Below are 25,095 nucleotides of genomic sequence, written 5' to 3'. Positions count from 1 at the left end.
AGAACCAATAGGCTTCAGCATGAACTCAAGCTGGGTCTTTCAGAAATGGGAGAGATTGGCTGGGTAACTCTTGTCCTCCAACTGAAGATCTGATAAATCAAGAATATTTGTGACTGACAGAGAGATAATACATCAATCTGTCTACTTTTTTTGGCTGTCAGTGAATCAACAGTAACAATCCTGTGATTTCTGGGAGTGATCTTGTATGTTTCCACATCCATTTTGAAACATTAACCTTCTTTACACAACATTTCATATTATAATTGCACAATCATGATATGATTAATATTTATATGATGTGATAATCATGATATGATCATTTTAAGCTTGCACAATTAAATATTAATATTTAACACTCTGTTCCAATGAAAGTTTCAAGTTTTTTTTTAACTTCGTAATACATGGTCTATGTCTCACCAGAAATCACACAACACTGGGTTGTAGTCCAATGGGTTTATTTGAAAGCATAAGCTTTTGGAGCACAGCCCCTTCGAAATATGCAGTAACATCTTCGAACTGGTTGATTAGTAAATACCACAGAAGCATCAAAAGTTTCTTGTGGTGCAGAGGTTGTGTCCCTGTCTCTGAGCCAGAAGGCTTGGGTTCAGGTCCCATCTGCACAAGATGTGTATGATGACATCTCTGAACAGATTGAACAGTGTCCATGTACATAGATCCCAGAAAGCTGCCACCCAGGTTGATAGGGTTGTTAAGAAGGTATACGGTGTGTTAGGATTTATTGGTAGAGGGATTGAGTTTCGGAGCGATGAGGTCATGTTGCAGCTGTACAAAACTCTGGTGCAGCTGCACTTAGAGCATTGCGCACAGTTCTGGTCGCCTCATTATAGGAAGGATGTGGAAGCATTGGAAAGGGTGCAGAGGAGATTTACTAGGATGCTTCCTGGTATGGAGGGAAGGTCTTACGAGGAAAGGCTGAGGGACTTAAGGCTGTTTTCATTAGAGAGAAGAAGGTTAAGAGGTGACCTAATAGAGACATACAAGATGATCAGAGGATTAGATAGGGTGGACAGTGAAAGCCATTTTCCTCAGCTTTAAATTGAGAGGTGATAGATATAGGACAGATGTCAGAGGTAGTTCTTTACTCAGAGAGTGGTAAGGGTGTGGAATGCGCTGCCTGTAGCAGTAGTAGACTCGCCAAGTGTAAGGGCATTTAAATGGTCATTGGATAAACATATGGATGATAATGGAATAGTGTAGGTTAGATGGGCTTCAGTTTGGTTTCACAGATCGGCGCAACATCGAGGGCCGAAGGGCCTGTACTGTGCTGCAGTGTTCTATGTTCTATGTTCTATGTTCTATGGCAACATCCTAATAAATCTCTGCTCTACTCTCTCAGTTGCCTCAACATCTTCCCTATTGTGTGGGACCAAAATGATCAACAATAATCTTCCTAAGATTTTATGTACATTCTCTATTACTTCTTGGCTTTTATATTCTCTACCTTGTGGTGAAATGCTGTGTTCCATTATCTGTTCATTCATAGTGTTATTGTTATGGACCAGACCAGACCCCTCAAACTATTTTCAGAAGGCTTCTTATTTTAAGGAAATATGAAGTGCTACATTCCAGATACAATTCAACTGGTCAAACTGCTTGATGTAAAGCAGAAGTCGATTTATTTAAACACTATAGTAAAATACAACAAAAGAAAGAGGAATTTAGAATAACAACTCTATCAGAAAACTGAACAAAATAGCAGATGTGGTAACAATTACTAATTAACTGTTCCAATATAGTAACACCCAATATACACACACATCACTCGACAAAAGGAAAATTCAGAAATTGGATTTTCGCACAAGCAATGCCTGCAGTAGAAAAAAGAAACCCCAGCTTCCAGCTGTAATGGAGAGAGTGGAAGAATAATTTCTATTTCTTCAAAACTCCAGCGGCTTCTGAAAGCTAACTAAAAATCTTTAAGAGCCAGTAGGAACTGCTGATGCTGGGGAATCTGAGATAACAAGGTGTAGAGCTGGATGAACACAGCAGGCCAAGCAGCATCAGAGGAGCAGGAAAGCTAATGTTTCTATGAGAGCTTGACCACACCCACCCAGGTTGCTTTTATCTTCCAACTTTAAAAAAAACCCCCAAGGCCTCACCCATTGTTTATCTTGTCATTGACTGCTCCGTGCCTGTCCACCCCCCACCACCCCAATCCCTTTCTAAAATAAACCAGGACAAAACATGCCTCTTAAAGCACAGCATCATCACATTATCTATTTGTGGAGTTGCTTTTAAGATTGTAAGAACAAAAGAAATAGGAACAGAAGTAGGTTATTCAGCGCTTTCAGCCTGTTCCACCATTCACTATGACGATGGTAGATTGCAACATTATTTCTCTGCCTGTGATAGTGGTAAAAATGCACTATCAATTTTCAACATCCATCATCTGATTTTAATATCTGAAATCTTTCACGGATTAAAATTATTTTTAAAAGATAACAACGCTGACTTATGATGGCTACAGTGGTGACTGGTCAGATTGAGCCAAACTTATGAAACCATCAATAGAAATTCACATGTCATTAAAATAGATATAACTAGTTACTCGGATCTGTGACTTCTGGTTTATTTATACATTTCAGGAAGCTATACAGAATGGAAAAAAAATCATGAAGCCAGACACAGGAATACATGAAGGAACTGTATTTTAGACAACAACTTTGGAGCAGAGCAGAGACAAAATGAAAGATTTGTCCAACAGAACAAAAAGGCTTTCTCTCTCTGTCTCTCCTTATCTTTTTCTCTCAGTCTCTTGAAGAACAAAGCCTGATGATAAAAGCAAAATAGAGAAACATCTATCTACTGAGAACTCAAATCTATCTACTACTGTCACTACTGCTGGTGACACGAGTCATCAATTAAACAACCATGGTCTCAGTTTAGACAAATCCCCAAAGGGCTTTTGGGACCCTATCAAGTCCACACAGCATTTTATATTTTTTCATATGATCGTCACTCATTCTTTTAAATTGTAATGAGTAGAGGCCTAAACTGTTTAACCTTTCCTCATAAGGCAACAGCTATATCCCAGGAATCCTAGTGAATCTTCCATGAACTGTATCTAATGACAGCATATTTCTCCTTTAGTAAGACTTGTGCAACTGAACACAGTGTTCAAGGGGTGGTCTCACTATGTTCTGAACAGTAGTAGTAAGATCTATTTTCATTCAACCCTCCATATAGTGAAGGCTGACACTTCATTTTCTTTCCTAAACATACGCTGTGCCTTTTCATTCACTTTTTGTGATTCATGCATGAGCAGCCCTCTGATCCCTGTGTTTCATAGTATTCTGCAACCTTTCTCTACTTAAATAATATTCTACTTTTCTATTACTCCTGCCAACGTGGGCAAACTCACATTTTCTCAGATTAGATCCCAATTGCCAGATTTACTGCCATTCCTCACAACTTACTTTCTAACCTGTTTTTAATCATTAACAAATTTGGCTACAATACGAACAGTCATTTCATGCAAGTCATTGATGTAGATCATAAATTGTTGAGCCCCCAGCACTGATCCCTGTGGCTCTCCGTGAGATAAATTTACTAAGTTGACAAGTTTTAATGTGTTACTAACCTGATCCTTTCTCCCACTCCAATGTATGTCTCTGGTCTTTCTCATTACACAGCTTCTCCCTACTCAAGATATAATTAGTGGCTTACATTTTTAACTACAAAGTGCCCTTACTGTTATTGAAATCTTCATTTGCCTATTCTACCATTTTGTCAATAATTGCTTGTAGCTATCTATTCTACTTCCAATGAAATTACATCTACTGATGTGGACACCATTCTATCTAGTCCTTTCTCCATGATGTTATTTTCCCATTGTGAACAGAAGCAATTTCAGGTGAGAGTCCTTTGGGACATTGCCACCCACTTCAAGCTACCTGTGAAATAGTCCTTTAATTTATATTCTCCATTTCTGACTTGGGATCATAGAATCTCTATAGTGTGGAAGGGCCAAATGAGTCCACACCGATTCTCTGAAGAGCATCCCACCCAGACTCAGCCCCCTACCGTATTCCTGTAAACCTGCATTTCCCATGGCTAATCCACCCAGCCTGCACATCGTTGGACCATGGCAAGAAACTGGAGCACCTGGAGGAAACCTGTGCAGATGTGGTGAGAATCTCAAGGCTGGAATCGAATCCAGGTCCCTGGTGCTAACCACTGAGCGACCATGTTGCCCTATTCATGGACTTCTAATCAGTCTTTAATCCAACTTGCTACTATTTCTTAACTGTTCATGGGCTTTCTGAGAGTCCATGTACACAGCATTCACTGTATTTCCCCATCAACCACAACTGCTACTGTCTCAAACATCCCTCAGGATTACTATTACATTGCATGAGAGCAATGTTACTAAATGAGAATACGTTGCAGCTGTGCAATGTGTCATGGAATGAACTGTCAGAAGAGTTGGTGGAGTCTGGTATAGTTACAATAGTTAAAAGGTATCTAGATGGGTATACGAATAGCAAGAATTTAGAGGGATATGTGTCAAATGCTCGTAAATGGGACTAGATTAATTTAGGATATCTGGTCAGCACGGACAAGTTGGACTGAAGAATCTGTTTCCATATTGTTCATTTCAATGAGTCTATGACTCTCGTGACTCATCATTGGTATCCTTTGACCCAGAATGTTTTGGTTTCAGGTCTCACTCCAGAATTTACCACACAAACTTACAGTCCAGTGTTGAACAGAGGGGATAAAGCATTGTCAGAGATGCTCTTGTTTGAATAAAATGTTTAATAGAGGATCTGACAACCCTATCCACTTAAATGTAAAGAAATCCCGTGAATTTCTGTCGAATGTAAAGAAATTTTTCTGAATAAAGGCAGTGCCAATATTTATCTCTGAATCAACATGGTCCATCATTTTGCAAATTGTGGGAACTTTCTGTGCTCAGTTTGGTGGCTGCATTTCCTGTAACAGTGACTGCATTTAATTGGTTGTAAAGAGCTTTGGGATGTCAGATGATCATGACCGGTGTGATGTGTAATTTTTGTTTTACATAATACTGGTCTAACTGAGGGTGGAGTGATTATGAGAGCTATAGTTTACATTGAGAAAAATACATTGTCAATGACACCAAGAAATTTGCTTTTGGGAATAATATTGAAAGAATAACCCTGTAATATGTAAAGCAATTTGGAATGGAAGAGCTTTGGACTAGAATGAGAAAGTAATGTGGCACCATGTTGAGTTAAACGCTCATTGTGTCATAGGTCCATTTTGTCAGCAGCACCATCTCAGAGAGGATAATAAATTAGTTTAATTCTGTGGCACAGCAGAGATAAAAAGAACCGTGAATCTTGAAAATCTGAACTGCAAACAGAAAATGCTGGAAATGTACACACGCTTGTCAGAACTGGAAATGTAAAAGACAAATTAACACCTCAACATCACTTTCCAACCTTCTCATGCTATCCTTCAATCCCAACTCGCTCTCAAAATGCAACCCCCTTTTAATGGGGCACACACAACAAAAACCCAAAAGATACAAAAGAAATAAATCAAACCAAATTATTATTACAAAATAAAAATACTGTGGAACCTGGAAATCTGAATTAAAAACAGAAAGTGCTAGGCAATTGCAGCAGAAATAGTGGCATCTGTGGAGAGAGAAGTAAATTTCAAGTCTAATATGACCTAACTTCAAAGTGTTATATTATTAATCCATGTCAACTGTGTCTTCCAGTTCAGAACACAGTTGACTCTTAACCAACTCGGGACTTTCCCCCGGTAATGTTTTCCACGTGTTTTCTTTGTTCATTCATTGGTCGTGGGTGTCGCTGGCTGTAGGGAGACCCATGATGCCCTTTGGGAGGGAATTTCAGGATTTTGACCCAGATATTTTGAAGGAACGGCAATATATTTCCAAGTCAGAATGATGTGTGGCTTGGAGGGGAACTTGCATATGGTGCTGTTCCCATGTATCTGCTGTCCTTGCCCTTCTAGGTGGAAATAGACCCGGATTTGGATTTGGATTTGGGATGAAGGGTCTAGGCCCAAAACGTCAGCTTTTGTGCTCCTGAGATGCTGTTTGGCCTGCTGTGTTCAGCCAGCTCCACACTTTGTTATCTTGGATTCTCCAGCATCTGCAGTTCCTATTACCTCTGATCACAATTTTAACCTCACTGCGAAGCCTCTTCCAGGGATGCCTAACCTGAAGAAGTTACCATCCTCCGTCCGGACCAACCTCAGGGAATCTCTCTCCCACTGCAACTCTCTTGTAATCTCTTCGGCCTTGAAACTGCTAGAACCGGGTAAAAAAGGATGAAGGGTCTTGGCCTGAAACATCAGCTTCTGTGCTCCTGAGATGCTGCTTGGCCTGCTGTGTTCATCCAGCTTCACACTTTGTTATCTTGGATTCTCCAGCATCTGCAGTTCCCATCATCTCTGGATTTGGAAAGTGCTGTCTAAGGATCTTTGGTCAATTTCTTCCAGTGCATCTTGTAGATGGTACATGCTGCTAATACTGATGTTGGTGGTAGAGGGAGTGGATGATTGTGGTTATGATGCTAATCAAGCAGACTGCTGTGTTCTTGATAGTGTGAAACTTCTTGAGTGTTTTTGGAGCTGCACTCATCCAGGCAAGTAGGGAATATTTCATCACACTCTTGATTTCTGCCTTATAAGTTGGTGATCAGGTTTTGGGAAAGTCAGGAGGTGAGTTACTCACTGCAGCATTTTTAGCCTCTGACCTGCTCTTGTAGCTTGATAAAGTGTGGAGCCGGAGAAACAGAGCAGGTCAGACAGCATTGGAGGAGCAGGAAAGTCAACGTTTCGGATCTGGATTTTTATTCAGGCCGGATGGACTTGTAGCTGCTGCGTTTATGAGGCAAGTCCAGCTGAGTTTCTGTTCAATGATAACCTCTGTGATTTTGGTAGTGGGGAATTCAGTGATGACAGCACTACAGAATGTCAAGGGGTAGTGATTAGATTGTGTCCTGTTGGAAATGGTCATAGCCTGGCATTTGTGAGGCGCAAACGTTACTTGCCACTCGTCAGCTCGCGCCTGGATATCGGAACAAAAACAAATTGCTGGTGAGACTCAGCAGATCATGGAATCAAGCCTGGATATTATCCAGATCTCCAGGGACCTTTGGAGGGAACAACTGTTCATTCCCGACGTGGAAAATGAATACTTGACTGAATGCCGGGATACAAGCGTGAAGTTTGGCTGATGCAGATTCCAACAACCCGTTCAATTCATTCTGTCACAATGGCGAATCTAGTGCAGTTCTACCACGCTCGCCGAGTGTCCTGTGTTGGGAAATATTTGTCTTTCCGTTCTGTGAACGCTTACAGACGTCTGCAGGGATAAAGCGAGTTCGAGTTGCACGCTCGCATTTGATACTCTAACGTTTTGTGTTGCTGCGCCTCTTTGAAAAGTGACGCTGTCGTTTTATTCAAGATTTTCATTGGCCTCATAGTGCACAGGTGTCAATTAAACACGAGGAGCGGATCAAATATCATTCCCCAACATGTGTTATGTGTCCGCTTTACCCTGCGCCGTGATGTTTTGCTGGTTCAACTCTATTAGACCCTTCCCTGCCTGGTGCAAGGGCAGGATGTCAGGAATGACTACGTTGGCTGTGAGGGTTGGCCGCTATCTTCAGCAGGGCTGGAGAGCTGGACCCTTTTTTTTTATCGGTCGAGCCATTTCTGTGTTAGCCTTTCCCCAGTGTCGACAGGTCGCTCGGAAGTGACAGACACGAATGAGTGAATTTCCCTTGGCCCCCTCCAAAGGAGCACCCTTTTCTGCTGAGGTTGCAAGCTACATATTGCCTCTAGGTGTCGTTGCAATGCAGGAATTCAGCGAGACAGCCTTTACCCCTCTCACAAACAGACACAGTCTGTCGCGTTCTTCCATACAAACGCTGCATTATCTCCAATGCAATCGCTGCGTTTCCTCACACGTGTTTTTCCGCAACGCATTTTTTTTCCGGGGGAGTTCCTTAAAACATGTTGGCAGGGAGCGAACGTGGAATTTAGCGATGGAAGAAACGCTGTTTTAAAGTTTGGGGAGTCTCAGAAGGTTGACACGCGCGCAAGTTGTTCCAAGTGCCCAAGACGCCCGTCTCTTTCTCCCAATGTGTAGGGCTGTCTTAAGTTGAGAGCTCAAACGGTTTGGTGACCGTGCAAGGACAGCGGAACCGGCGGTGTTGGAGATCAACACTGAATCACTGGGACTGGGCGTCTCTCAGCCCTGAAAACAGGGACTTTCCCCCTCCTTCTAACTGTATCTTCAAGTGTGCCAGTACCCATTAATATTGAGATATGTAGTCTGTGATTTATCAGCATCAATCAGTAATTTGACTCACATATTTAATACTCTAAAGGCTTTTTCTCTTGCATGGAGAGACGGGCATTGGGACAGTTCCAAACGGCCAGCATAGCACAATGGGCCGAATGTCTTCCTTTGGTTCTGTCTCAATCCATGGCTTTATTCTTCCTGGAAGAAGGGTTAACTTCCCAGAAAAAAATCGAACGTAATAGCATGCCTTGAGGATCTCGTTGTTGATTCTTTAAAGAGATAGTCATGATGGCCTCATAAAGCCCTAGGTCTTTACAGCTCCTTCGGCCCATCGTGCAGTGATGGGTGATTTTCTCTCACGGGAAACGGGATTAAGAGTGAGTGGTCCAGAAAGTTTATTTCGAAAAAAATCGATGTAGGAAGTCGCCGGATCTTAAAGCCCACAGTCTCGGGTCATTCGTTGTTAAACAAAGAATTGCGAGCGCTATGATGTGCAAATGCTAGTCACTGGGTAATTCATAATTGCAGATACTATTTCTGAAAAAAATCACCTTTTTTTCCACTGTGAAGCAGAGTTGGAAATAGCACAATTAGCAGAATAGCTAGTGGGAACGGTACGTCACTGTCGTGTGACAACAGCATTGATAGACTGAAAGTAGGTAAACACTACTTGCTCACTGCGCCCTTGGCAGTGGCTAAATGCAAATAGGTTCCACACTTGTACACTGGGCTTTTACATATTCTACACAAAGTTGGAGTCTGCAATTGATTCCCAGCTGTCCCCACCCCCCCGCCCATCTTCGGTGCATGACCCTGAGCCAGCAACACCAGTCCAAAGACGGTCCGCTCCCTACGTTACACTGGCATTGCTGTTGCTGCCGCTGTTCCAGCTACTGGAAGGCAGGCAGACGGAGCAGTGGGTACGGGAGGGGGGGCGGGTTTGGGGGTGGTTTGAAGGGCGAAACCGCTACCTGGCCAGAGACCCTGGGGGAAGCCTCGATTACACTCTCTCCTCTCCCCCACCTCTTCCAAAATGCACTGAAGTGTTCAAGTGTTAGAATGGTACTGCCGAGTGGATCACTGAGGAGGCTACAAGAGAGCTGATGACACTCTCCCTTCGTTTCCTGCCTTCACTCGGACCTGCTTTAAGTAGGCGAAGACCAAAAAGAAAAGGTTTTTCTCAATGTTTCTGTTATGGGGGTGTGGGGGAAGCGGAATATTTCTGAAGTGTTGCCCTGCATTCAGTAGCGATGTCTCAGCGGCTTGGCAGTGTGTGTGTGTGTGTGTGTGTGTGTGTGTGTGTGTGTGTGTCACTGCGGCGGTCTGCGAAAGCAAACCAGGCAGCCAGCGCAGAGTGAACTGTTACAGCCCTGTAACAGGAAGTTTGGCTTCTCCAATAGTGTCGGCTTCAAGCTCATTTGCAACTAATGGAATAATAATATTAAACAACCCACACCCCGTCAGTTCTGAAACAAAACACACACACACACCGAAAATGTAACGCGGTCGGATTCACCGAGATGTGAGCAATGCAGACGGTAGTCTCTTGGTAAGGTATATTTGGTTCCTCCTGCCCGCCCCCTTCAATCTTGCTGTTACAGAGGTATTTGTTGTGAGGAATGAGGTATTTGTGTGGTGTCAGCCGTTTGTTGCGAGTACCTTTCTGCAGGTGGCATTGTGGGCTCAGTGTGCTTTCCCTCTCTCTCTCTCTCTCTGCCATCCACAAATACACTCTCAGCTTCCCACTGCAGGAGATTGGCTACTGACTGTCACATACTTCCCCCGATATTTAAGAGCCGCGACGTATGTGTGTGTGTGCATGTGCATGGGGGCTACGGCAGGCTTCCTGAAGCGACAGTATCCTGGCTGCAGATACCTGAGCTCCATGCCTCCGTCTATCTCCTGGATGACTGTTTTATCTCACTCTGTCTAAGATGTGGGATTTCCCCGGGTTAGTTACAGGTACAAATCTCTGACCGCCCCTCGTGCCGCAGCAGAGAGACCCTGGAGGCGGCTCAGATCAATCTTGGGGGAAGCATATTTGAGGAGGAAGGGGGGGGGGGGTAAAAATGCGGAATGGAAGCTTTCTAACCAACCCCGCCCCCCCCCCACCCCGTATCCTCCTCCCAATAAAACTAAAAAACCGCGGTTTGCAAGAGCACGGACCCTATGCGGAAAAGGATTGTAGCTATCCACGTTCCCTTTCACCTGCTCAATGTGTTTACAGCGTGTACTTACACACCCAGTGTGAGGCGGGGAGGGGGGGGGTTGTTGTTGGGGAGGGGGAGTGTTCTCCTACTCGCGGACTTGTATGTTCACCCCAGGGGCTTGCACGCTGTCTGAGGCGAGCGGCGCTGTGTTATCGGTTGTCCCTGTTCAGTTTGTGAATGCTGATGGTACAGCCCCCGCTAAGTCCCTTCCCAGACACGTTTCTGCTCACTTCAGTGGGCTCCCCGTTCACCGAACAGTTCGACTGTGGACGCCGTTACCCGGTCATTGAACACTTCCCACTTCACGTTTGTTGGAATATCGTGATTGTAACCAAGGTGGGTGATACGGGGTGAAAAGCGATTGCGGGAATAAGGCAGGTGAGTGCTATTCAATTGGACCAGTGTTGTGCTGTTAAATGGGAAAAGGGGAAACCGGGAAGAGCCTGTGAACGTGTTAATCACTGCAGAGGGAACCGTTTGCCAAGGATAGGGTGAAGAATACATGGATTTATTTAAGAATGAAGGAGCGTTAGCCAAGCATTTGTGCAATATGTCCGTCAGTATGTTTGATGTAGGGGTGGTCATTGAGATTGTGTGTGTGTGTGTGTGAGAGAGAGATGATCAGATCGATTTGTACATTCCCCTCTTCCCCTCCCTGTCTGACAATTACCTGAACTCCTTCATGAGGATCGGGCATTTTCCAGACACTCCTCGCTCCTCGTTAAAGCCAATCCGGTATTCATCCGAGTTTAGCAACGATTTTCTTTTCCTTTCTCGCGTGCTGAAGGTTAGAGCTGCATCGCGCCTCTCAGAAACCTGTGACAGCTTTCCATCCAGTGGAAGGAAGTGTAGTGGCTGTCACACGTGTAGCAGAACTCGGGCTCGGTTTCTGGGAGAAGGCAGTGTGAGCTGTTCTCTACAAAACTACCTTCATCACGATGGCCGTAAAGTAAACTCGATTCTTTGCTAGATAACATTGCAACAGAGGGTGAGGACAAATATCTGCTGTTAAACCTGTCCTATTACCGAGATGAAAGGGCAATTTTCCACGTTGAGGTAATTAGGACGATTAGTGGTAATGGGAGTATCATATACTCCAAACCCTACCTTATTTTAATACATCGCTAACTTTGCATCTTACAACTGACTTTCAGTGAACTTTTGTTTTGATAACGAGGGCAGATTCCCCTTTGATAACGCTCGGGTGATCTGTTGTGTGGTTCTCTCCTGAGGAACCAGATTTCCCCCTCGTCCATAAAGTAACGTTTGGCTGGGTGGTCAGCACACTGGATGTACGGTCGGGGTGGATGCAAACTTTGTTTAAATTTCCCTTTTTTTTAAAACAATGGTGCATTAACCACGCTCCTCTGAACTGAAAGGGGATAATTTTGTTCAAATTGTAACTGATGACACCAGTATAACTCAGTGTCCTTTGTTGCAAAGGAGATAACCTGGACCCAGAGGGATGGTCAGTGGGTGTGTTCGGGTCGGTTTGGACGGTGCTCTGTTTTGCCGTTGAGTGTGAGATTGGGGAAGGAGCGGGTACACGGTTTGAGTAAAAAGAGGAGTTTCCCACTCCCCCCCCCCCCCGCGAAGCTTTTGAAGGGATGCGGGTAATTCCAACAGTTGACTGGGAGTGTGAGGAAGTGGCATCGAGCTTTTTGTACTGATCCTGGCTGCTATCCCGAACTGACTGGAGAGGACAGCCTGCCCTTGACCTTAAATTTAGCTTTCTGCAAAGTCAGAAGTGGTTGGGAGTTTGAGAGAGCCTTACAACGATGGCCAGTGCAAGGACAAATGTTTTTGTGTTGTTTATAATCAGTGAATTCCAAAGAGTGTTGCCTATGAGAATCATCGGATTTTACTGTAATGTTTACGTAAAAAGAGCCGCGTGTAACTGTTGCCAGATTTTTATCTTTTTTTTAAAAAAAGACATGCTAAACAATTGGCATCAAATGACGTGCTCGACGGCACTAGGACCCAAAAGATCCTCTCCTCGCCCTGCTCCAGTTTCTTCCTTCTCTGTGAAGAATGAACCTGTTACAGGAGGTAGTAGTGAGAATAGTCTCCAGATCTCCCACTGGCCAGCGGTAGTCCGGCGTGAGCATTGGCCGGCTCGCTTCAACCAGCTCCCTACCCCAGCCTGTCTTCCGCCGATCCCTAGCGCCCCGGGTTGGAAAAGGCGGTAGATAGAATTGATGTTTTGGCCATTCGATGCACGGCGGCGAAATTTAAAACGCACCCGTCCCTGAGGAGTTAGATTGATCGAAATGCCACCTTTCCCCCTTCCCCTGCTAATCCACATCAGGTTAACATGGGCAGAATTAAACCAAGGACCAGAATAGTTCAAGATTTATCGCGATTTGTGAGGATTTAGCTTTTCTTTAAAAGAAAACGTTGTTGGTCAGGGACACTTTGCTGAACAATTAGCAGTAAGTAAAGGGATTGATTGCTGTATGCTGTAACTGCAGTGAGAGCTGAGGACTGGATTTATGAGCCAGGTCGTTTTTTTTCTGAAGGATGCTAATTCCCAGGCTTGGTCGTGTAGGGATGGGGTAGCTTTTTCAATACTTTATGTACACTCTTGTTAGAAAATTCTCAACAATTGTTCGGCTGACACAAGATTCACCGCACGGAGAGTAACATTGTGTGCTGACAGATTGGAATCACTTATATAATCTTATTTCCCCTCTTTTTTAGAAAAAAAACCATCTCCTTGAGCAACCCTTTAGTCACCTCTCTCTCTCTCTCTCTCTCTCCTATCTTGTCTTGGAGCTATTCTCTCTGACAACCTGTTCATAGGTGTTATTGTGCACTTCTGGATCAGGTGGGACTTGAACCTGGGTCCCCTGGATCAGGTGTAGGGACGCTACAACGGTGAGCTTAACTTCATGACCAAATGCCTTTTATTTGCGATGGTGGGTGTTTGTTGGGAGGTGGTGGTCGGGAGTAGGAGCCAAACGCAGGCAAATGGGACTATTTCGGTTTAGGAAATCTAGTCGAGTTGGAGACTATTTCAGTGCTGTATGGCTCTATAAGGCGCAAATAAGTTGTTAAACCATTTTAAAATGAATGCCTTTCGTCGAACTCACGAGGAGGATAATTCCACTGTACTCCTCATTAGACAATCTTGGCATTTAAAAGAATTCGGTCCAAATTGCGCGCCATTGTTAAAGATGTGGTCAATCCGTCCTCTAATTTCACCGAATAGGTTACGAAATGAATTTGCTCAGTTTAAGGACTCTCGTCCCCCTCCCCTCATTCCTGAAGATCCTCGCGTTTACGGCGAGCAAGGTATAAAATCATTGCTCTTTCGCGCAATGCGCCGAATGATCCGATTTGTGAAACGAGTGGCTTTAGTCGCGAGAATGCAGGAAAATCTTTCATGAACAGGACATAGACAAACATGGTGTAACCACGGACTAGATAATGCATGGCTTCTTAAATCGTCTTTGAATATGTGATCTTTCAAAACATGCTCTTGTTTATAATGAACCGTAGCGAACTTCTCTCACTGTGCTTAGCTCAGATTTAGAATCGGAGATCGTTGCCGATCCCTGATTCCGGTAGAATTGGATTGATTGATTCATCTACAGAGAGATACGGAGGGGGGAAGGGAAAGGGAAAGGGAAAGGGAAAGGGAGAGAGAGAGAGAGAGAGAGAGAGAGAAAGAAAGTACTTGGATTGATTTAGAGTGGGAGGATGGATCAACAAACACCCAATTTGTTTAATTACCTAATAGGCAATTACAGTACCTCCAAGTCAATTAGATGAAATTCCAATTATAAGCAAGTCTTTCCTCGTGAGATCCATATAACGAGACCAGCGCGAGCAATAAAGAGCCAGTAAATCGCCCCAAAAGCAGGAAATTGGGAAAGTTCAATATTTAGTTTCATTTTATTTTAAGTAAAATGAACGTGCGTCGTTAGAATAGCTTCATAGAAACCCCTACACCGTGGAAGCAGGCCATTCGAGTCCACACCGACTCTTTTGAAGTGCATCCTATTCCCTACCCTAAGTATTTCACTCTAGACACTATGGGCTATTTAGCATAACCAACCCACCTAATCTGCACATCGTTAGACTGTGGGAGGAAAACCCTGACAGACACGGGGAGAGTGTGCAAACTGCACACAAACAGTTAACACGAAGCTAGGATCGAACTCACGTCCCTACCCATGTGATGTCGCAGTGCTAACCACCCGAGCCACCACGTCACCCCTATTCTTGTGGCTTGACCGACATGATTCAGTAACAGTGATAGGCTACAGATAAATACATACAACCCTTCCCATCTGTATACTTTGGGCACTATGACTGTCAATGCCATGACTTAGTGAAGGGGTTTGAGGAAGAAAAGGCACTGGGTGTAGGTAGGAGGCGGTCACAGATAACGTACCACACCCAGAGGCTGGATTGTTAGCGAGTGAGTACTGCACCCTGAAAATAAAAAAATGCTGGAGTTCACAGCAGGTCAGGCATCATTCGTGGAGGGAGTGCGAACTACCATTTCGAGGCTAGATGATTCTTCACTGCTCGTTATTACCACACTTCAACGGGCGAGAAATTTTCGCCTCTCCCGGTGACTTATCCTACAATATTGGTTCTTAAAACTGAATCTTCATCAGTCACTATTAGCTTAACAAGGACAGGAACCATATTGGGAATTAAGTTGATAAGTGATTGGGAGCTGGTTTATAATTGGAGCAGGAGTAAGTGATAGCCATTCCAACTTCTTCTTCAGTTGAAGATTTGTTCGTGACTTAATTTCCTAGCCATCGCCTTTTCAACGATAGCCTTAACATTACTAAAGAGTACACATTGAAGATCCCTGTCTCTTCCTCCTCCTCCTCCTCCAGACCGTGTGCTGTCAGTCAGGCAAAGATCATTGGAAGTTGTTCTGTGAGCTGTTGCTCACATTGAGAGACGGAGTTTAAAACTCTAGAAGTTTCAAACAATTAGACATTTGAACATTATTCAAGTAAAACATTGTTTAAAAAGTCAAGTCCTAGTGTGAAATTAGGCCGCATCTCTTGGAATCTATAACTTTCCCCGATCTGCTCCTTAGGGGCAGAGGGAGAGGTAATATTATTGGATAGAGATTTGTACTGGCTCTCAGACATACAAGGAGAATGAGATGAAGAGAAACAGATGGAGATACTCGGCAGGTCAGGCATCCACTGTGAAGCAAGTGGTGCTCCTCTGTTGCTGGATTTATTTCCAGCGGTTCCCGTTCACATTTCGGAATTCAAGTTGGGACAGGGTTTCTATTGCAAAGGGTGGGAGGAAGTGCAAAAGCGCGCATTGGTTTCTGACCACGTGCTCAGGAAGATACACCTCGTCCACGTTTGTGAAGGGGTAGCCCTAGCCCAGTGATTGGTACGTGGGCGAGTTAAGAATTCGTGGTTTCAGGTCTTCCTTGAGAGTAGGGAGTGGTGAGGAAGAGTTGATCTGAGAATATTTCCCCACTTGGTGTTTGCTTTGGAATTCAGATGAAAGGACGAATAGAAAGATAAGGAATTTCTTCTGTCGTTAGCGAATTCATGGAATTCCACTTCAGGGGGCTGTAGATGGGGGTCCGAAAGAATATTCAAGTCCTGGGCTGGCAGGCAGGTTTTTAAACTAATAAGAGGATTCAGCTATGGTGAGAAGACAGGGAAATGGAGTTGAGGATTCTCACGTCAGCTGTGATCTCATTGAACGGCTCAGAAGACTCGATGGGCCGAATGGTCTACTTCTACATCTAACTCTTCAAGGAGGCAGGAGTTAAGAGCCTGCCTGACTGCTCACCCTGCGGCCAGGCCCCACAGTGAAAATGTGCGTTCATCTTTGTCAGAAATCCTAATATCTCAGTGTGAAAGAGCCAGTCAACGTGACCCTCAGAAGTTCCAATTTCTCGGTTAAAATACAGAAGTTGGGAGGAGGAGGGTCTCGGCCCGAAACATCAGCTTTCCCACCCCTCTGATGCTGCTTGGCCTGCTATGTTTATCCAGCTCTATACCTTACCTCAGAGATAATGGGAACTGCAGATGCTGGAGAATTCCAAGATAATAAATAATAGCCTCCTGCACTGCCACAATGATGCCACCCGAATGTTGCAGGAACAGCAACTCATATTCCACCTGGGAACCCTGCAGCCTAATGGTATCAATGTGGACTTCACCAGTTTCAAAATCTCCCCTTCCCCCACCGCATCCCAAAACCAGCCTAGTTCGTCCCTCCCCCCACTGCACCACACAACCAGCCCAGCTCTTCCCCCCCACCCACTGCATCCCAAAACCAGTCCAACCTGTCTCTGCCTCCCTAACCTGTTCTTCCTCTCACCCATCCCTTCCTCCCACCCCAAGCCGCACCCCCATCTACCTACTAACCTCATCCCACCTCCTTGACCTGTCTGTCTTCCCTGGACTGACCTATCCCCTCCCTACCTCCCCCACCTATACTCTCCTCTCCACCTATCTTCTTTACTCTCCATCTTCGGTCCGCCTCCCCCTCTCTCCCTATTTATTCCAGTTCCCCCTCCCCATCCCCCTCTCTGATGAAGGGTCTAGGCCTGAAACGTCAGCTTTTGTGCTCCTGAGATGCTGCTTGGCCTGCTGTGTTCATCCAGCCTCACATTTTATTATCTATACCTTACCTCATTCTCCAGGATCCGCAGTTCCTACTATCTCAGAAACTAGGAGGAACTTGGATGCCTACAACGTAGGTCTGCTTTTTCTAATTTTGATGTGGGCAGAGGCGAGGCTAGGATTTGTTGTCCATCCATAATTATCCTCGAACTGAGTGACTTCCTAGGCCAGTTAATAGTCAACTATACTGCTTTGAGAGTCTGGAGTCACATGTAGGCCAGACCAGGTATAGATGGCAAATTTCCTTCCCTGAAGGACGATTTAGCTTTTAATTATTCACGCGATTAAAATGCAGTCTGTATATCAAATTAAATCACTTTACAATTCAGGTCAGGCATTGCTGAGATTTTCATGAATATATAATTAATGCTATTATAATTCTTAAATAAAATGCGGCGGTACTTTGAGAATTAATGGGTTTAAATCGTTCCTAAGATCTAGATTTTAGAGACACCTGGTGGAAGATGCTCTGACCTCCCATTTCAGGGATATCAGTTGGTCGCCTTTTGGAGAGGAGGGCTAGGGGACGGTTCTCTCCTTTTCGGGCTTCCTTTAAAGAGCAGGTCTTGTCTCGGTTCTTGCAGGCGATTGGCTTGACTTCAGTGCCCCGGGAATGAGCCCATGGAGCGCTTGGGAAGCCTGTGCTGTGCCGCGAGCCAGTTATTCCCCACCCCACCCCTTCGATAGCACACGTTACTCCCGGGAACGGGAATTGGAGGGAAGGGTTTCTTCTGGGGCTGAGGGAGTGTAAGGTGAAATTTTTGCTCGGCCCTGTGAGGGGGGCGGATTTGGGGATGGGGATTGCCTCAGAACGGTGGTCGGAGTGAGTGCTCAGAGAGAGGCGCCTCTACAATAGCAGCACACCCTCATTGCTGTCTGCCCCCTCCGCCCATTACTATCATTTTATTGATTTAATTCCAGATATTATTTGCAATGTTTCCTTTTTATCCTATTTGGATGAAAATTGTTCTTCCGGCTAACTTTTTTTTGGTTTATTGAAGTCCTGATTATTAAAATATTTACAGAAAGAAGGAACTGCTGATGCTGGAGAATGAGATAACAAGGTGTAAAGCTGGGCGAACACAGGAGGCCAAGCAGCATCAGAGGAGCCGGAAGGCTGACGTTTCGGGCCTAGACCTTATCTTCGTTTACACATTACTTAAATCAACTGGCTCTTTTGGGCGTGACCAATTGTTTGATTAATGAAACCTAGAAGAAGGGTCTAGGCCCGAAACGTCAGCTTTCCTACTCCTCTGCTGCTGCTTGGCCTGCTGTGTTCACCCAGCTCCACACCTTGTTATCTCATTCTCCAGCATCTGTAGTTCCTACTATCTCGTTGAGAAGCCAACCGGGCTGCTTGCTCTTGTGTTTTTTTTAAAAAAATCCCGAGGTTCTTTTGGGAGGTGGGGGAAGTTCTGCTCAGGGGGACCAATAACAGATTCCTAACCCTCATGACAAAGGGAAGGGGGCTGAAGGGACCAGAGCCTATAAAACTCAAGTGGACCCCACAGATTTGTTTGGACTAGTTATGCTTACTCAATCTGTTAAGAGAGGCTATTACACACGTCTAGCGCTAGTGGGGCTTGAACCCAGGTCTCCATGCTCAGACGTAGGGCACTACCACTGTACCACAGCGCAGAAACCCCCTTATATACACAAAGTTCACCATTCTGCATGTTATTCTTGCGCAAGGCCCATTCTAATCTCCTCTGTCCTGTTCCATGGGGCGGGGAATTTGTCAGCGGCAATTGTTATACAGAGACACAATGACCTCCTCCTCCCGGCACTGATCACGGCCGATCCTGGTTTTCAGGAGGATTTTAGTTCTAAGAAAAATCGGATGGGTTAAAATGCAAATAAGCAATAGGCTTAATGTAACCAGTGTTTAGTAACTGTACAGATAACTCAGACTTGCCTGATTATTGTTTAAATTGTCCCTCCAGGAGATTTCATTTCATGTAACGAGCGTCATAAAACGAATTGTTAAAGTTTTTATTCCTCTGTCGCTGTTGGGGTTGAGCTGACGATTCCTGCTTCTTGGACAGCTGCTATTGGATGTGAAGCTGTCAGCTTTCTGACGTGTTCGGCAGAAAATAAATACTCCAAACAACAGCAGCGAGAACCGGCCAAAATCATAGAGCATGGAAATAGACCCTTCCGTCTAACCAGTCCACTCCGACCATGTTCCTAAACGAAACTAGTCGCCCCTACCTGCGTTTGGCCCATATCCCTCAAATCTTCTCCTATTCATGTACTTATCCAAATGTCTTTTAAATGTTCTATCTGTATTTAAATTAGATTCCCTACAGTGTGGAAACAGGCCCTTCGGCCTAACAAGTCCACACCGCCCCTTGAAGCATCCCAACCAGACCCACTCCCCTATAACACACACACACCCCTGAACACCAGGGGCAATTTAGCATGGCCAATCCACCTAACCTGCACATCTTTGGGCTGTGGGAGGAAACCGGAGCACCCGGAGGAATCCCACGCAGACACGAGGAGAACGTGCAAATTCCAGACAGACAGTCGCCCGAGGCTAGAATCGAACCCGGGTCCCTGGCGCTGAGAGGCTGCAGTGCTAACCACTGAGCCGCCCCTACATTTACACCCACCACTTCCTCTTGATACTTCATCCACACAGGAACAACTCCGTGGGTGTAAAAAAAGTTACCATATGTCCTTTTTTTAAAAAAAAACCTTTCTCCTCTCACCTTAAAAATATGCCCCCTAAATTAGAACTCCCCTGAGCTATGGGTAAGCCCCTTGCCCTTCAACTTATCTATGCCCCCGCTGGTTTTATAAACCTTCATAAGATCAATCCTCAACCTCCTGTACTCCAGTGAAAGATGTCCCAGCCTATTTTAGTAACCCAAACGCTCCATTTCCAGCGGCATCCTGGTAAATCTCTTCTGAACCCTCTCCAGTTTAAATAATATCATTCCTATCTGCAGAACGACGAGAACTGGACATAATACCCCAGAAGAGGCCTCTGCACTGTCCTGTACAACCTTAACATGATGTCCCAACTCCCTGACTCAAGTGGTTTGACAATGAAGGCCAGAGTGCCAAACGCTTGCTGAATCACCCCGTCTATCTGTGGCTTAAATTTCAAAGAATTATGAACCCGAACCCCCAGGTCTCTCTATTCTACAACAGTACCCAGAGCCGTACCATTAATCATATAAGTTCTGCCGTGTTTGTTTTACCAAAATGCAATACGGCACATTTATCTAAATTAAATATATCACCACTCCTCAGACCATTGACCCTATTGATCAAAGATAACAAGAACTGCCGATATCGGAGTCAGAGAGAACACATTGTGGAGCTGGAGGAACACAGCAGGTCAGGCAGCATCAGAGGAGCAGGAAAGTCAACGTTTCGGGTCGGGACTCTTCTTCAGAAAACCCAATTGATCAAGATCTCTTTGTGACCTGAGATACCCTTCCCCAATGTCCACGAGAACTGGACTTGAAAGGGGCAAGTCATCTCGCAGTGCCCTACCAAAATATTGAGCTGCTCTCTCAAGGGAAAGAACTGGTGGTTGCTCAACAGGGTGTTAGGGAAAGGGGAATCCTTCATGGTAACCTCACCCAGTAGGGGGAATTATATCCACACCCTTGACATCACGCAATAGTGCAAACCAAACATCCAGCTAACTGAGCGAATCTAGCCCCTAGCTCATGTGCTGGGATAATAGGAACTGCAGATGCTGGAGAATCCAAGATAACAAAGTGTGGAGCTGGATGAACACAGCAGGCCAAGCAGCATCTCAGGAGCACAAAAGCTGACGTTTCGGGCCTAGACCCTTCATCAGAGAGGGCCTGAAACGTCAGCTTTTGTGCTCCTGAGATGCTGCTTGGCCTGCTGTGTTCATCCAGCTCCACACTTTGTTAGCTCATGTGCTGATGTGTGAACGAAAGAAGGTGGGGACAAAAGAGAGAGAGAAGCAATAGGGGTGAATTGACGGGAGAGAGGAACAGCTTAGTGTTCCAGAGACAGAAAGGGAACCCCCTCGTCCTCCGGGCAATCTGTGACCTAGCTGCTTCGTGACTTTTATCTCTTCCCTTTCAGACTTAACGATGCTAAGGACCGGACGTGGGTAGATCAGTAGCCGAATATCTATCTTCAGTTGGGATTTAAAAATTAAAACAAGAGGAGCCGGACCATAAACAACATCGGCCTTGCCCCTCTTCCCCCAGAAGAATGGCGGTGGGGAGATACTGCCTCTCCTTTCACCTGCTCCTCAGCCTCGCCTCTTGCTGCCGTGGGGGGTCAGTGGTTAACCAGGAGTACCGGGCTTTTAAAACGGACAACCCAGACTGGGGGTTCAACCACCTGGTCGTGGACCAAAGAACGGGCAGCGTGTACCTGGGCGCGGTCAATAGGATCTACAAACTGTCGAGTGACTTGCAGCCCCTGATCACCCACCAGACAGGGCCGGATGAGGACAACCCAAACTGTTACCCTCCCCGCATCGTGCAGCCCTGCAACGAGCCGCTGCGGCTGACCGACAACGTCAACAAGATGCTGCTGATCGACCAGGGGGAGCGGCGCTTGATTGCGTGCGGAAGCCTGTACCAGGGCATCTGCAAGCTGCTGCGGCTGGAGGATCTCTTCAAGCTGGGGGAACCCTTCCACAAGAAGGAGCACTACCTGTCCGGGGTCAACGACAGCGGCTCCGTCTTCGGGGTCATCGTCTCGGACCAGGGCTCGGACGCTAAACTCTTCGTGGCCACGGCGGTGGATGGTAAACCGGAATATTTCCCCACCATCTCAAGCCGCCTGCTCGCCAGCAACGCCGAGGCGGATGAGATGTTCTCTTTCGTCTTCCACGACGAGTTTGTGGCTTCCCTCATCAAGATCCCATCCGACACCTTCACGGTGATCCCTGACTTCGATATCTACTACATCTACGGGTTCAGCAGCGGCGCCTTTGTCTACTTCCTGACCCTGCAGCCCGAGCTGATCAACACAGGGCCAGGCTCCAGCCGCCAGCAGGTCTACACTTCCAAGCTGGTACGCCTCTGCCAGGCCGACACCACCTTCAACTCCTATGTGGAGATGCCCATCGGCTGTGTCCGGGACGGTGTGGAATACCGGTTGCTGCAAGCCGCTCACCTGGCGAAGGCTGGCCCCGTTCTGGCCAGGTCTCTGGGCATTCAGGCCGATCATGACGACGTGCTGTTCGCTGTCTTCTCCAAGGGCCAGAAGAGGCGCAGTAAAGCCCCCGATGAATCCGTCCTCTGCATGTTTGTGCTGAGCTCCATCAACGAGCGCATCAAGGACCGCCTGCAGTCCTGCTACAGAGGGGAGGGCTTCCTCGATCTGGCCTGGCTCAAAGTGAAGGACATCCCGTGCGTGCCCGCGGTAAGGCTGGCTTCTCTCTGTGTGTTTTGTGGGGCTGGGGGCGGGTGGGTGTTTAGTTGTGTACACAGAACAAAATGAAACCCCAAAGTTGCTGGAAATCAGAAACAAGAACAGCGAAAAACTCAGCAGCGTCCGTAAGAGAGAAAACAGGTAACATTTTCGACCTAGATAATAAAATGTGAGGCTGGATGAACACAGCAGGCCCAGCAGCATCTCAGGAGCACAAAAGCTGACGTTTCGGGCCTAGACCCTTCATCAGAGAGGGGGATGGGGTGAGGGTTCTGGAATAAATAGGGAGAGAGGGGGAGGCAGACCGAAGATGGAGAGAAAAGAAGATAGGTGGAGAGGAGAGTATAGGTGTGGAGGTAGGGAGGGGATAGGTCAGTCCAGGGAAGACGGACAGGTCAAGGAGGTGGGATGAGGTTAGTAGGTAGGAAATGGAGGTGCGGCTTGAGGTGGGAGGAAGGGATGGGTGAGAGGAAGAACAGGTTAGGGAAGCAGAGACAGGCTGGGCTGGTTTTGGGATGCAGTGGGTGGGGGGGAAGAGCTGGGCTGGTTGTGTGGTGCAGTGGGGGGAGGGGTGAACTGGGCTGGTTTTGGGATGCGGTGGGGGAAGAGGAGATTTTGAAGCTGGTGAAGTCCACATTGATACCATTAGGCTGCAGGGTTCCCAAGCGGAATATGAGTTGCTGTTCCTGCAACCTTTGGGTGGCATCATTGTGGCACTGCAGGAGGCCCATGATGGACATGTCATCTAAAGAATGGGAGGGGGAGTGGAAATGGTTTTGCGACTGGGAGGTGCAGTTGTTTATTGCGAACCGAGCGGAGGTGTTCTGCAAAGCGGTCCCCAAGCCTCCACTTGGTTTCCCCAATGTAGAGGAAGCCACACCGGGTACAATGGATGCAGTATACCACATTGGCAGATGTGCAGGTGAACCTCTGCTTAATATGGAAAGTCATCTTGGGGCCTGGGATAGGGGTGAAGGAGGAGGTGTGGGGACAAGTGTAGCACTTCCTGCGGTTGCAGGGGAAGGTGCCGGGTGTGGTGGGGTTGGAGGGCAGTGTGGACCGAACAAGGGAGTCACGGAGAGAGTGGTCTTTCCGGAAAGCACATGATAAGATATTAGGTTAGGTGATTAAAAGCTTGAACAGAGGCTAAATAAAAGCCAAAAGAACTGAGGATGCTATAAATCAGGAACAGAAGAAAAAAAAAGTTTCTGGAAAAGCTCAGTAGGTCTGGCAGCATCTGCGAATGAAAGAGCAGAGTTAACGTTTCAGGTCTGGTGACCCTTCTCCTGAAACGTTAACAGTTGTTTTTTCATTCACAGATGCTGCCAGACCCGCTGAACTTTTCCAGCAACTTTGTTTTTGCTTTTGATATGGTTTAAGGAGCACCCCTAAAACTGGAATATATGTTGTGACGTAACAAGTTGTAGAGCTGGATGAACACAGCAGGCCAAGCAGCATCATAGGAGCAGGAAAGCTGACGTTCATGCCTAGACCTTCATCAGGCCCTTTCTGCTGAAGGGCCTAGGCCTGAAACGTCAGCCTTCCTGCTTGGCCTGCTGTGTTCATCCAGCTCTACACCTTGTCATCTCGGATTCCGCAGCATCTGCAGTTCCTACTATCTCTGATACAATATATGTTGTGACAAACAGAGAGCTTTAGGAAGAATAATCCAAGGTGCTCAAAGATTAAAAACTACTGGCATATTCTCAGGATCTGCACAATACACTTTGTTCAATAATGACATAGTCCATTCAATGGTTCCATATACATGCCACTCGCTAGTCCCTGTGAGGATGGGGAACGTAGGCAGATCAGAGGACCTCCTTGTGGGCCTGCCCATTACAAGACTGGTTGTGGAGAAGGCTAATGAATTCAATTGCCTGCCTCTTCTGTGATTATGTCTATGCTGGTCCCAGAGAAGGAGCACCTGATTTCCCATAGGTATGCGTTAGGCATTCTGAAAAGCTCAGCTCAGTTGGCTGGATGGTAAGTTTATGATGCTGAGAATGTAGGTTCGATCTCTGTAGGGGCTGAGGTTACCATGAATGATGCTCTTTCTCAACCTCACCTAAGACTCAATGACCCTCAGGCTAAAGCACCACCAGCTACCTCATTCTGTAATAGGGCAGCAGCCCTGGGTTCCAGGAGGATTATAGTGCTTTCATGGGGCAGCATTGCAGGGATTGGAGTGTATGGTATACTCCAAAATTGGAGATTTCCATTTGCCAAGTTTCCCTTCAGGATTTGATTTCAGTTACAACACGCCTTCGAGGAAATGCCAAAATACTTGATTGATCTACTGGGTTATTGGTTTTCAAAATAGTACATACTTAACACAGGCTACATTTCCCTAAGAATACGTTAATGTGAACGAGCCTGGCACTTTAAGCTGGAACAAGTCCTGTGAACACTAGGCATGCTCCGATCTCCAGTATTTATCCCAAACTTTTCCCTACAATTAGTTCTGAAGGAGGGTCACGGGGGACCGCTTTGCAGAACACCTCCGCTCGGTTCGCAATAAACTGCACCTCCCAGTCGCAAACCATTTCCACTCCCCCTCCCATTCTTTAGATGACATGTG

The 25,095-nt window shown here is 46.1% G+C and overlaps 1 protein-coding gene and 1 long non-coding RNA gene across 9 annotated transcripts in view; one reads left to right on the top strand and one right to left on the bottom strand.

Moving 5' to 3' along the window:
- Nucleotides 1-11,422, bottom strand: part of LOC132210951 (uncharacterized) — a 51,546-nt gene extending 40,124 nt beyond the window's left edge. Inside the window, exon 1 of the long non-coding RNA XR_009447205.1 lies at nucleotides 11,174-11,422. This is a non-coding gene — a long non-coding RNA (uncharacterized LOC132210951). The remainder of the gene's footprint in view (nucleotides 1-11,173) is intronic.
- plxna4 (plexin A4) overlaps nucleotides 9,338-25,095 on the top strand; it is a 658,721-nt gene continuing 642,963 nt past the window's right edge. Inside the window, exons 1-2 of one of the 8 annotated variants that reach the window (XM_059654487.1) lie at nucleotides 9,338-9,466; nucleotides 21,210-22,505. In XM_059654487.1, coding sequence (XP_059510470.1) covers nucleotides 21,342-22,505 — 1,164 coding nt within the window. In that variant the 5' untranslated portion in view covers nucleotides 9,338-9,466; nucleotides 21,210-21,341. Of the gene's footprint in view, nucleotides 9,467-9,769; nucleotides 9,843-10,099; nucleotides 10,256-10,690; nucleotides 10,882-11,253; nucleotides 11,492-21,209; nucleotides 22,506-25,095 lie in introns of those variants that run through there. The other 7 variants (XM_059654491.1, XM_059654488.1, XM_059654489.1 and 4 more) reach the window with 7 other exon arrangements.

The sequence above is a fragment of the Stegostoma tigrinum genome, chromosome 25 (genome assembly GCF_030684315.1).
Source record: "Stegostoma tigrinum isolate sSteTig4 chromosome 25, sSteTig4.hap1, whole genome shotgun sequence".
Lineage (NCBI taxonomy): Eukaryota > Metazoa > Chordata > Chondrichthyes > Orectolobiformes > Stegostomatidae > Stegostoma > Stegostoma tigrinum.
Note: the sequence above shows the minus strand (reverse complement) of the source record. Positions and strands in the feature narration are given on the sequence as shown.